Source organism: Mizuhopecten yessoensis, unplaced genomic scaffold (genome assembly GCF_002113885.1).
Source record: "Mizuhopecten yessoensis strain PY_sf001 unplaced genomic scaffold, ASM211388v2 scaffold10939, whole genome shotgun sequence".
NCBI lineage: Eukaryota > Metazoa > Mollusca > Bivalvia > Pectinida > Pectinidae > Mizuhopecten > Mizuhopecten yessoensis.
Window position 1 is genome coordinate 76185 of NW_018408797.1, and position 14285 is coordinate 90469.

Genomic DNA, 14285 nt, shown 5'->3' on the forward strand with positions numbered 1-14285 from the left:
GTCCTCTTTTTATGAAATAAATTACTTGATAGTCATGGTTACCATTCATTTATGCTTACATGATTGTTATGACCTATTTGATCGCCTAAAATTACATATTCTTTTAATATCAAACTTGGTGCTGATTCAGCCTCGTTCCATTTTGTACAGGTAACATATCTGGCTTTTATTTTCTTCGAATTTTGCCTGTCGAATCATCATACCATCTGTTGAAGCTTCTCTCGATTGCAGTTGCATTCATTCTGCCTGACAAAGAGAAATCTTACAGAAGATTTTCTTTACTTTTCTACTGAACCTTTTACGTGTATTTTGTATTTTATACACATACAAAACCAGTAGCGATAATAAGTGCTGTTCATCTTGTTCAAATTGCGAGAAATAAATTCAAATAAATTCGGTAAAGCAGTCCTTTAAACTTGTTGTGGTCAAGGAGACCTATGTTTACTAAGAGTTATCGATCCTGACACGAAGACCTGGTGGTATTTTAAAACATTTATTGAAACAATAAAATAGCAATACATATCATGAAGCAAATGCACATATAACAATTAAATCAGTAACTAATGTGAAGTATTCATAAACAAGTTATGCACAGAAGTATTCAATAAATATAAAGTCTACAGAACATTATCATAGTTCGTATGAACCGTCAATCCTGCTAGAAGGATAACCTCCCTTTTGAGACCACCTGTGTCAAGTGTTAGCACTCTCCTGTGTAGTGATTTTCTTGTTTACTGAACTCTATTATGACACCACATCAATAAGAGCCTATTTTAATGACTTGCTGCAGATGGTTTCTGAAAACAGGTTTGACTATGAAAACTAATTCGACAAATATCGAAAGCGATTTGTATTCGACCTTCACATATTGGCTATCTTTGGATTCACAGCGTCTAATTTAAGTAATATTTATGCAAGTGAAATAGAATTAAATAACAACAGAAAAGAAATGCTTCTTTGGAAAGTCAAAACTGTTCTTAAAACAAAACGAAAGATTTGTGTCGTTTCTATTTAACGGGAAAACGAAATATAAAAAAAAAGATATTAAATATTTGAAAATCAACAAGTAAACTGTTAAGACGTATATGAAAAATCATAAGTACAATATATCTATATATCAACACGTGGTCGTATAACTTGTTTGTAGAGACGTGGCAGTAACTAGACTTTATACGCCATGTTGTGTTATTACACGACCGTTAAAACAAGAACGACAAGTAAAATATAACATAGAATTGGTGATAATACGAACAAAGGTAATTGCTTATTTACAACAACAGTTTGGCTGTATTGGGAATGTGTATTTTTTATTTACCCTATAGAAAATATACAATTGTTCTTTTACAATCTTTCATTTGTCATTGTGCCTCAGTCACCCCCATTTGATGACGTAGCTTTACCTTATGGACCTATTAGTGACCGTCAATCCCCTAAACAATGGCAACGTTTTTATAAACTACAAAGGGTACACTATAAAATTTTAAAATACGAAAATACACAGTGTTGAATACACGGTTTGAGTTTATTTTGCTAAATGACACTGAATACGCGATTGACAGGTGCTATGGTAATTAGTATCTCCTACGGAAAATGATTTTCATCGAAGCTTTAAGATCATGCATCGGTCTCACCATGAATGAACGCGTAAATTAATATCTCGCGAAATATATATATGTATTACAGTATACAGTAATATTTGACGGGAAAAATGAAATGTATTGAATTGATAAAAATATCTTTCCACGAAAATCACGTTGTCAACAATTGTTACTGTGGTTTAAAAGAAAATATTTGAAAGAATTTTATTCCGATCAGTCGTCGAGAAATAGGATGTTTTTACTCATTTAAAAAGTTCTGGTTGAGTCGATGTGATACAATGAGGAGAAATTAGCGCTGAGTGTATACGCCCTGCAGCTTACCAGTGGCCTGTACACTGACCCGACGGTCTGATGTACGATACAATGATACATTACACGTATAGTCATCACAGGTGTATAATGTCACAGGCCAGTGACTCTTTGTCTGGTCACAATGACAATAGGTTATACCCATTTGTGTAAGATTTTAACGACTGGTAACGCATTTATATCTTCATATTAGACTTTTATTTCTAAATATTCTATTTAATGTTGTATTTTGCGGTTACTTTGCCAAACGAATTGCAAGAATGACGATGCAACGAACGAGTTGTGTCAAACATTTAGGTGTTTTTATAGATAATGTGGAAAGAACATGTATAATCTGTATGTAAAAAGTTGACGAAAACGATTGGTGGTATTTGTAGACTAAGACCATTTATGTCTAATGAGACTCCCATGCATGTGTATACAGATGTATATCTATCGTATTTGTACGGCAGCTAGAATTTAACTAAATGTTAGAAATATTTTAACTCATAGTGAGCACTTTTTTTAAGCCCAGATGGATGCATGTGTGTGTTTTTATGATGATTTTTGGAATGCAGTTTTGATATATAAAAACTAACTATGACATTTCAGGTGTATTACACATTATGCCTTTTCATGTAAATGACGTCGCTGCTTGATCTAAAAAAACATCAGCCTCAGAGAAATTTTATATATCTTTAGTCAGATCGAATTATATATAACAGCTCTTTACAGGGACCAGTTCTAGCACAAATGTCCATGACGTCACACTTATCAACATAATTTGCAAACTGTTATATTATGTCTCTCTGCGGTGTAACTGAAATAAATAATACTTACTCATATTTATAGAGACGCCCCCAAGAAAGGATGCCAGATTTGGATTTAAAATATCCGTTATGCTTGGGTAAATGTATATATCATCTATGAAAATATAATTTATACCATTGAAAAATACTAATACTTATCTAAATTATATGTTATGCTAAGGTGAGTTATATTACCATGTATGACATAAGGAATGCTAAAAGAGGATATTCTGATGGGATGAAATAACCCATACTATTATACTATTTGCAAAATGGGTTAAGTGGGTATAGGGGCTGGTGGCTGGGGGTTTGGAATGGGTGGGGGTTGGGGGTAAATATGGTGGCTGGGGTTTGGAATGGGTGGGGGTTGGGGGTAAATATACACGCTTTGTAGTCATACGATACTATTTCAAGAATATCTGTTATCACTTGGTTTGATAATAATATGTACTTTAAACGAACTTATGAAAGCTGCAATCAAGCCTTATTAATCCAGCCAACATTTACCAGTTTGTAATACTATTCGGCTCATCTTTAACGGGTTAGACGGACCTATTCAAAATTTTAAAGTTATCCATTCGTCTTACTTTACAGCAACTGTTCATTGGTTCGAAAATGTGGCTTGATTATCGAGTCTCATTTCTAATTCTTTAGGGCAATGCGTCGCCTAAGCATGGTTTTATACGCTTCAGAAAGCATGCATGAAACACTGGCGTTTTCATAGAAATCACGGGAAATAAGTGTGTATGCATATATATGTTGTTTCAGTCAAATTTGGCAGATTTTTCACACACATAATGTCTCTCATGCGTACACACTTCATCATCCCATTGGAAAGCATGGTGAACGAATAGCTGAAGGCAGTCCTGATCCCCTTGGAAACTGTTTGGTTCGCTTTGGTGCCAGAATACCGGTCCAAGCTGCTTGCCAGTTTCATACCATTCCCATACTCCCTCAGTCCGGATATCCGATCCTCCTATCCAGTATCCTTCATAAGGACCGCCTGTAAGAAAATAACACATGTGTGTCAAATAATCGCTTATATTTTTCAGATGATTACAACTATCCAAAAACTTAGAAAGTTTAATTTAGTTTAGTTTAATTTTGTTTAACGTCCTATTAGCAACTAAGGTCATTTAAGGACGTGCCTCCATATGTGTAGTGTATGCGTGCTTGCGTGTGTGTATGCAGGAGATATGGTATGTTGGCGTGATTGCCTCCTTGTGATTGCGCGGATCTGATGCCGACTTTATAGTGCTATCTCACTGAAATACCATGTCCAAGGCACCCAGCACAGCATTCCGCCCGGTTACATTATACTGACAACGGGTAAACCAGTTGTTGCCATTCCCCTAAATGCTAAACGTTAAGCAGGGAATAACAATTACCATTTTTAAGGACTTTGGTATGTCCCGGCCTGTAAGTATATATACATCCAAATACATATTGTGTGTGTGTAACAGAGACAGTGATTGGTCAATAAACCCTACATAATAATGCAATACTTTACACACGGACAAAAAATAAAAACGTCACACTTAATCCCACCACTGGCACCACAAAGTTGATGTCATAATAAAATGAAATCGATCTATATGACCAACGTTAACTGAGGGAGGGGAAGCGACTTGTCTAAGAAGAATTGTGTTTTATTGATCTAATTCATACGACTAACATAAAATGATAGGTGTTTTTTTACCTTCACCTAAAACCTTTATATGTAAAACGAACACGAAGACCTACAGATCTCAGAATGATGATGTACTAATTTTTTTGTTTATTAATATTTAGAAACACTGCCACCATTTTCAAAGACACGGACTTTGGACTGTTGAAAATGCTAAGCTTAAACAGATAAACGTTTAATATATCGTACCATTTTTTAACGTGAACTTGGAAATATATGGATTGAACATTTCTCTTCCCCATATAGATGGATTATAGTGCCCATAGACATATAACGCGATGATATAATCGCTTTACCGCGATGTTATAACGCGATGTTATAACGCGATGATATAATCGCTTTACCGCGATGTTATAACGCGATGATATAATCGCTTTACCGCGATGTTAAACCAGAAATAAAAACAACATTAAAACGGTAAAATACGTAATAGCTTACACTTCAGTGCGAGATCACGTTAGCATGTTTTTGTCTATTTGATAAACATAATTTTTATCTGATTTTGTATCTTGCATATTTTCACATGAGGAAATGCTTGCAATTTTTTCGTGTAGTTGATCTATAGAACACTTGCCACTATTCTTCATTAAACTGCTAAGATCATCTGATCTTATTTATACAAAGCGAATGGAGATGTCGTTTTGAGTAGTTGATTAATGATGTAGAGCGTGGGAGTGAAATCGAACCACACCAGACTAGCTCATGACTCTAATTCAACTTCGATTGAGAATTTGTGGTTTTAAAATTAGTTAAAAAGGAGATGGAATAGAGATTGTTCCGCTAGATTGCACAAATCGCCTTTAGATATAAACCAATCACGTCTGTTGTAGTTGATGTGCATAACTGTGTCAATCATTTCTGGCGGTCGCCTGTTAAAAGCCATACTTCAAAAAAAAATTAACCTCGCCCTTCTGTGTAAGCGTTTATCGATCAAGAAGCCGAGTGTTAACGGATTACTAAACGGTCTATCGGAGAACTCAATCGACCAGACATATTTTAAACGGGGATTTTTCTACTCCCCATACGCAGGAAGGAAATGCTTCACTTAAGTAGAAATTAGAATGATGAACGTAACACACACATGTATGGTAATAGATACAGTAAGGTAATAGATACAGTAATGTAATAGATACAGTAATGTAATAGATACAGTAAGGTAATATATACAGTAAGGTAATAGATACAGTAAGGTAATAGATACAGTAAGGTAATAGATACTGTAAGGTAATAGATACATGTACAGTAAGGTAATAGATACAGTAAGGTAATAGATACTGTAAGGTAATAGATACAGTAAGGTAATAGATACAGTAAGGTAATAGATACATGTACAGTAAGGTAATAGATACAGTAAGGTAATAGATACTGTAAGGTAATAGATACTGTAAGGTAAAGATACTGTAAGGTTATAGATACTGTAAGGTAATAGATACTGTAAGGTAATAGATACTGTAAGGTAATAGATACAGTAAGGTAATAGATACATGTACAGTAAGGTAATAGATACAGTAAGGTAATAGATACTGTAAGGTAATTGATACAGTAATGTAATAGATACTGTAAGGTAATAGATACAGTAAGGTAATATATACTGTAAGGTAATAGATACTGTAAGGTAATATATACATGTACAGTAAGGTAATAGATACAGTAAGGTAATAGATACTGTAAGGTAATAGATACTGTAAGGTAATAGATACAGTAAGGTAATACATACTGTAAGGTAATAAATACTGTAAGGTAATAGATACATGTACAGTAAGGTAATAGATACAGTAAGGTAATAGATACAGTAAGGTAATAGATACAGTAAGGTAATAGATACAGTAAGGTAATAGATACAGTAAGGTAATAGATACAGTAAGGTAATAGATACAGTAAGGTAATAGATACAGTAAGGTAATAGATACAGTAAGGTAATAGATACAGTAAGGTAATAGATACAGTAAGGTAATAGATACAGTAAGGTAATAGATACAGTAAGGTAATAGATACAGTAAGGTAATAGATACAGTAAGGTAATAGATACAGTAAGGTAATAGATACAGTAAGGTAATAGATACAGTAAGGTAATAGATACAGTAAGGTAATAGATACAGTAAGGTAATAGATACAGTAAGGTAATAGATACAGTAAGGTAATAGATACAGTAAGGTAATAGATACAGTAAGGTAATAGATACAGTAAGGTAATAGATACAGTAAGGTAATAGATACAGTAAGGTAATAGATACAGTAAGGTAATAGATACAGTAAGGTAATATATACAGTAAGGTAATAGATACATGTACAGTAAGGTAATAGATACAGTAAGGTAATAGATACATGTACAGTAAGGTAATAGATACAGTATGGTAATAGATACAGTAAGGTAATAGATACAGTAAGGTAATAGATACAGTAAGGTAATAGATACAGTACAACCAATCACAGGGCTGATAGGTCATATTACATGGGTTAATATGCAAAAAAATATGACATGTTATATTCACTGGATAATACAGTACATTATGTGATAAAAAAGTATATATTATGAACCATGCTACTATTGAAAAGAGATAACTATTCCTACATGGTTATGGCAATCTTTGAGGACTGAAAAATCCAGCAGCAGAGCCCACCGCCTTGTATCTTGAAAGAAGAACGTAACACACTCACAAGCAACTGTACCTTTAAATTTGGGAAAAGATACAGCAAGCCAAAAATGTAATAGATACAGCAAGCCAAACATGTAATAGATACAGCAAGCCAAACATGTAATAGATACAGCCAGCCAAAAATTTAATAGATACAGCAAGCCAAACATGAATTACACTGCACCATACAGCTGTTTACTCGTCGGTGATGCCAGCGGCAAAGACGTTGGGAATCCAAAAAGTCCAAGCTAGTGTTGAAACATAGGGGCAGGTGCGTAAAGCCCTTTGGTAATAACTTTAAAAACTTAGCGGAGTTTTAGTTAATTGTATAGTTATATATTGTGCACCATGCCACTACTGTAAATAGATTACGGTGGCCGACAGGGTTACAGCAAATCTCGAGGACTAAAAAGTCCACTACTGTAAATAGATTACGGTGACCGACAGGGTTACAGCAAATCTCGAGGACTTAAAAGTCCACTACTGTAAATAGATTACGGTGGCCGACAGGGTTACAGCAAATATCGAGGACTAAAAAGTCAACCAGCAGAGTATTCCACCTTGTATCTTTAATTAAATAAATTTAATTATAGAACTTATTGCAAAATTAACAAACAACGAACTCAAAAGACAAGACATAACAAGATATTTAAGGACGTTAATAAAACATGTTCATATTTTTCAAAGTCGTATAGTGGTATAAACAAATGGGCTAGATGTCATTGTTGAGCTGAAATGTTTACCAAAGAGAGAATGTGTTTCCATTCTCAGCTTAAGCAACAGATTTATTTTTGTGTGTAAATCATGTTGATGTATTTTCTTTAATAATCTCCCAAGGGGAATGCTGTTCCAGTGATCAAGTGTCCCGTTATAACTCAGGCTACAGATTTAACAATACATCTAATGCTCCGAATGCACCCATTAGAAAAGAGAAAATAACCACAACCACACTGTGAGAGTACAGAAATACTCGTGATCTTGTCGGGCACAACATTTCGTTTACATCATTATGCTGTTAAGAAAAGATTCTTGTAACACAACCAATATGACGTTTCGATGACTAGTACGGTATGTACTCTGCTACATTCATCAGACAAATGACCATTGAAGCGTACGTACAGAGGTACGCTGTAAGCGTATCTACAATTGCTTGTTATATATGTACCTAAATGACTCGATTCAGCTACGCTTTGTTTAATACTTGGTCATAGATGTGCGAGTATCTATGAACCCCCTCATCTCGATTTAGAACCGGCTCACTGCGATTTGTGGACAACTCGTACATATTTTACACCTTTGTGTACGTACGCTTCACTGGTAATTTGTCTGATGAAGGTGATAGAGTACATACATACAGTTCTAGTCATCGAAACGTCACGTTGACAAACTTATTGGTTGTGTTACAAGAATCTTTTCATAATGCATACTAACCAACCTGAAGAAAATGTTTGGAAATATCATTATGCTGTATTATATTGAAATAGTCCGGACAATTTTGTTCGTGATGATGGGTTAAACTGTTACTAGAGGTGGCTGAACTCACACCTGGCCGTTTGTACTGGCTTCGAGGATAACAAGACGGATCGTAGTTGTTAATTATCTGTTTATCTCCCTAATCAAACACTACATTACTAGGTCATAATACGGTCATTAACCTGTATATTAAATTTAGGTAAAATACTGACTTAAAAAATAGATGAAATATGACATTGGTCGGCTGATCAAACACGCTTGTTTTGTTTTGTTTTTCCTATCATTTTGAGACAGTTTTTTCTGATAGTTTAGAACGTATGACTGACCTGTATGTCTGTATCATTTTATGGACATATGTGATAATATTAGAACATACACCTTTAATAATTGATTAATGCAAATCATAAAAATGGGGATATCGTTTTTATGGTGAAGTTAGGTTCATTGTCTAGTGTTTTTCTTATTTGTATCCTTTTTTATTTAGCTAACAAAACGTTATGTCTTTTTAGATGACATTGCAACAGATATTTCAATTTGAAAGCATTTTATCTTAATGTGTATACCGCTGATTGATAGTAAGGTAAACATGACGTTGCTATTATGTTTGCACAGATGAAAGTCCAAATATAAATTATTTTTCCTATATAGTCTATTTATGTCGTCAATTATAACAAATTTCTTAGATTACATTCTTACATTGACAGACAGTACACAAAATATATTACTTTATACCAATTTTGTATTGGAAACTGTACACTTAGTTATATATTTTAAGTTATTTATAGATAAGCAATCAGATTCTAGAGCTATCAGTCCTTTGAAATGAACATTTCTAGATCTTTTCCAAAAATGCTATCATTTTTAATAATGTATGACCTATTTCTTTGGTCTGCTGGTTTTATCTTATTTTTCGCTTGGATTGATGCAATAGTATATGTATTTTGTGTTCCTCTTACACCATATATAGAGCAATAAATATATAAAAAAAAATGCCAATTATGCAAAATTTTATCACACTCATTTTATCATAACACGTAAAACGTTAGTGTTTATGTATATGTTTGGTTAAGTACTTCATATTTATTAGAAATATGAATCTTTGACAGTAGTGTATTCATACGGTATATATAATATGCCAAGCAATTATTTATATCCTATACATACTATCTTTATTATTCATACAGTATATATACCATGTACTGTTTTTATTTACACACTAATATATCTCACTTAATGTAATTTGTTTATATACCGTATAACCAGTGAACGTATCACTATACTACAGGGTATATTTTGTTAAATACTTACATGTATCTACATTTTCGTGATGCCATATTTTTGCATGATAAATACTGCCAATTTTTTATGTAAAATATACTTTTTCAGATTCAAGGGGTTTAAAAAGATTTACCTTTTCTATTTCTTGCTGTTTTTTGTATGAACTTGTTTTCCGCGGTCGTGTATATCCTGGCTAAATGAGCGTCCATATTATGGCATTGTGTCTGTAACAGAGCAATATTTAATGGAAATATTTATCAGAAGCACTAACAATTCACACTCAATTTATATATATGCTTTGAATGAAATAAATATGGAATAAACAATATAATGATGTACACCTGTATTATATGTAAACACATAAATAACATATAGTATTTTACCTATTTTACTTAACTAGAAGAGCAATAGGGAAATTGAGACAACAGAGATAGGTCTCCCAAATAATTGTCAACTAAATCAAATTGCAAAAAACATAATATCTCTATTCATTATGCTTTTCATTGAATAATTTATAGAGACATTTGAATTTGTTTCCATTTCACTGAAAATGATTAAACTAGTGAACAAGCTTTTATTACAGGTAATTTGAAAAAAAGAAAACTTCTAGACATGGGTCGTGAATTTCGAGAAGAAGTTTTACAAATTATTACTGTTTGAGTACAAAAGACGCCTGTGATCTATATGTATTTTAAATTTCAAGTATTGGGAGAGAATTGAGACAAAAAGATTTCTCATAATGCTACAAAAATGAAATAAGTAATAACTAACAAAAATCATCAACTTACCTGAATTTCATTTAAAATATCCGACAATTATTTTTATTTTCCTTTTTATCAATTTTTATTCTGAAATGGGCATGTCATTTATGTTTTATAAAAAGTTTCCACACCGGTGAATTTCATTACGTTTATAAGAATGTAGAAAGTCATGATAAATACAGCAAATATATATACATACTAGTGCTGAGTGCCACGTTAGTTGGTCACTGCTGAGGAAATAGCAGTCGCGTTCAAATCCTACCCATCCCACCTCGCACACTTCAGCTGGAGGGGCTTTTACCGGTACTGGGGTAGGAGAGGTATTCACGGTTGCAGGAGTTGAGGAGGCTGTAGTTTCGGGGACTTCCATGTTGAAAGGCTCATCAGCTGCTACTATTCTATTGGGTCCTAAATCAGAAGAAATTTCATCTTTATCCAGATGCTGATTTTATACTTATCAACATATTAAAGACAGTAGTAATGAAATGAACTGATATATTCATATTTGTTAAGTAAAAACAGAGATATTTTTGCATAAGAATTAAGATTAAACAAACAGCTATCAAATACATCAATGTTAAATCTAGAAAATATGTATTACATAATTTTTCTTATTTAGAATCATCATTCCAATCTTATACGATCGGATTTATAATTTTGATTAAAACATAATGTATATGGAAGCTTAATATATACATAAAGCGTATTTTTTTTTGCATACATGCTATATATATTATCAAACCTAGCCAGTGTTTTTATGATATACAGACTGTTTAACGTTCTATGATACATTGTAAGATAGAAAACCCGGGGGCCCCAAAAAATCGATATATACCTGGATTCGGATTAGATCTGGGCCAATTTAGAAAGATTACATTGTACAAAGTAAATTAATTCGATATTTTGGTAATTTCTGCGTTAATTGCTATTGAGATGCATTCGTTATAACTATAATGTAATTTAATTATAATATTTAATTCTTGTTTTGGGAATATGCGGTAGCACAGCGTCCGGGTGTAATGCGTTTTGCTGATACCAAAATTCTCTCGTAATATTTATAAAATGCGGAAAAGATATGAATTGTCTATTAAATAATTGTATACATAAATTTAATGATGTATTTGTTTTGTTCTATGGCGTAAGAAACATGTGGTAATGTCAATTGTAAGTCGACACAGTAAGGTTTTATACAGTATCTAATGAATTAACTATACATATGTATCGCACATAGCGATGACAGATGCTGAAATATTGCTGAAAGATGATAACAACAATGAAAAAAGAATAAGGTAGGTACCGGTATAGAGACCTTATAATAATGTTAATTAAATAATTAGAGAGGTCGATAAGTTTACTACCATGCCAATAGTGCCTTTCGGAATTTACTGGCATTATTCCAAACGCATTCTATTACCTAGTAATTTGCCTTTCAAAAGCTGTATTGTTGAGGTATGGCAAAGTGTTGATAGGTATTATCAGATGACAAAGCTCACATTACAATGTAGTTAAATTCAACAAGATATCTCTGTGAATCAACGGCCACAGTAGCTATCTTGAACTGCCGCACGAAAAGTAACAACACATGTTTAGACCTCATAAAGAATACCCGTTCCAAATTTGAAAATTAGTCGAAAATACCCTTTGCAAACAAGAGCTAGGGCCGCTAGTTTATAACTTCGGATCGACACAAAAGAATTAAGGACATTTGTACCAACTTTGGTTGTCCCCGAAAAGAAGTCGAAAACCTCTCAGCCAATCAGAGGTCAGGACGCTCAACTTGATGTCCGGATTGGTACAAAAAAGTAACTTGTTAGGGATCTCATAAGGAATATTCGTATCAAGTTTGTAAGTCAATGAGGTCAGTATTTCAGAAGAAAAAGCCGATTTTTAAAAGAAATTACGGTGTTTTATTATTCTACTACAAAAAATTACATTAATAATGCACAAGTAGAAGTGTAGCCAATATAATGATGGAGTGTTAAGATACTAACAGATCAGCATGACCTATATAACCTACTTGTTTACGGTGTCATCTGTCTCGTCTTTTCTTACATCTTCATCGTTTATAGTTTGTGGCATATTGCAAACTACATCGCACCTGTAGTAGGACGCGGGCATGTATTGATCATTCACGGTAGTAAACCTGTCTCACACTTTGATAAAGCATTATGTCACAGCTCGATGGCTTTTCTTTATAACATATCACCATTGTAGTCTGGTCATTTTTGTCTTAACTCACATGATATGGAAATAATCTATTTTTTATTTCTCTTTCGAAAGATCTATTTAGCTTGATAGATATATGTGCTTAGTTATTTCTTTGTTGTTAAGAGTCAATTAAGTATACATGTATTGATATAAAATAAAATGTCTTAATCGCGGACTGTTTTCTTGATATGTATGCAAAGACTCTTTTACAATTTAAAAAGGACATTTTATATATCATTGTAGTATAAATATTACTAAGAAATGCATACATGAAATATAGTTGTAATAGCAATGTAAAATAAAAAGTGTTTGTATATTGTCGGAGGATCAAATGATATAATACTTATATATAAGCTTGCATGTAGATTTTATATGGGTCATTTTAGTATTAACTGTTATTTATAAGTTTACCTGTTAGGATTTTGAACAAAAATACCTGTCTCAAGACTATTTGCATGTAATTTTTATAGAAATGTCACATCAACCTGTCTATGGATTAACTATGTATTATTGGAGTAAGATCATTCTATTGAAACATTTCTTTGGGGAAAGCATGGGCCTGCTCTATCCCACTCCATGATGCTCGTTAGAGGTGACCAATGACCCCCTCCCCAACCGAGGAAACGGTCATGGTTTCTTCCTTGTCTTCTATTAAGGGGAGCATTGCAGAAATCCAGGTAAAACATTCTTAACCCCACTGTATGCGTATCGTAAAAGGACTCCTGGGAACTCGTGCAGAAATCGAGGACCCTGGCTGTTTAACAAACTGTAAATTGTTGTCGGTCATTGCAACATATCTATGATACTGAAACCTGTGTGTGTGTTCACGATCAATTGTTGTAATAAAACACAAAACCAGTCAAAGGTCATTGTAATAACAAAAAAATATGGAAACCTGCCTGTGGATGTACGTTTGGTCATGGTATAGAAACCTGTATTGAGATTTACGGAGGGTAAATGTAAAATAATTATCAGAAAAACCGTAAGTGTTTGTAATTTACTATTGTGCGGAAACCCGTCAATGGCACGTGCAAAGGGTCATTGTAATAGAATAATTATACAGAAACCTATATTAGGATTTGTAATAAACCAACTGTTCTTTTTTAATTATACATTTGAAGTTTGCGGATATCCTATGTCATTGTAATATAATTATTACGTAGAAGCTTGCATTAGGATCTACATTGGATCACTGATGATAATCGTATAGAAACCGCCTTTAGATTAACGAATGTTAATCAAATAGCAGAATGTACACAATTATGATATCATATTAGACTTGTTTCAGAAGTGTCCTCCATTAACAGTGATGGGGACATGTATCATGGATATATAAATAAAAGAGTTCAGACGTGTATGGATTTATGATGTATGATATGTCATTATGATATATTTACGTTCTGTTTGGTGTTCCCTTCCATATCACTATTAATATACTTACTAGAACACAGTTATCTTATAAAGCTTTAACGAAAGTTGCTCTTTGACAGGCGTATGGAAATAAGATTTTCAAAATGTAAATAGGTTTATTCGCGCGTCTAATATAAG

General features: G+C 33.2%; 1 protein-coding gene across 4 annotated transcripts in view; it reads right to left on the reverse strand.

The window, feature by feature from the left end:
• Nucleotides 1-483: 483 nt before the first annotated feature.
• Nucleotides 484-14285, reverse strand: part of LOC110463891 (aggrecan core protein-like) — a 36434-nt gene continuing 22632 nt past the window's right edge. For all 4 annotated transcript variants that reach the window (XM_021518813.1, XM_021518812.1, XM_021518811.1 and 1 more), the window contains exons 6-8: nucleotides 10729-10937; nucleotides 9902-9992; nucleotides 484-3698 (exon numbers count right to left, since the gene is read on the reverse strand). In XM_021518813.1, the coding sequence (XP_021374488.1) occupies nucleotides 3460-3698; nucleotides 9902-9992; nucleotides 10729-10937 (539 nt within the window). In that variant the 3' untranslated portion in view covers nucleotides 484-3459. The remainder of the gene's footprint in view (nucleotides 3699-9901; nucleotides 9993-10728; nucleotides 10938-14285) is intronic.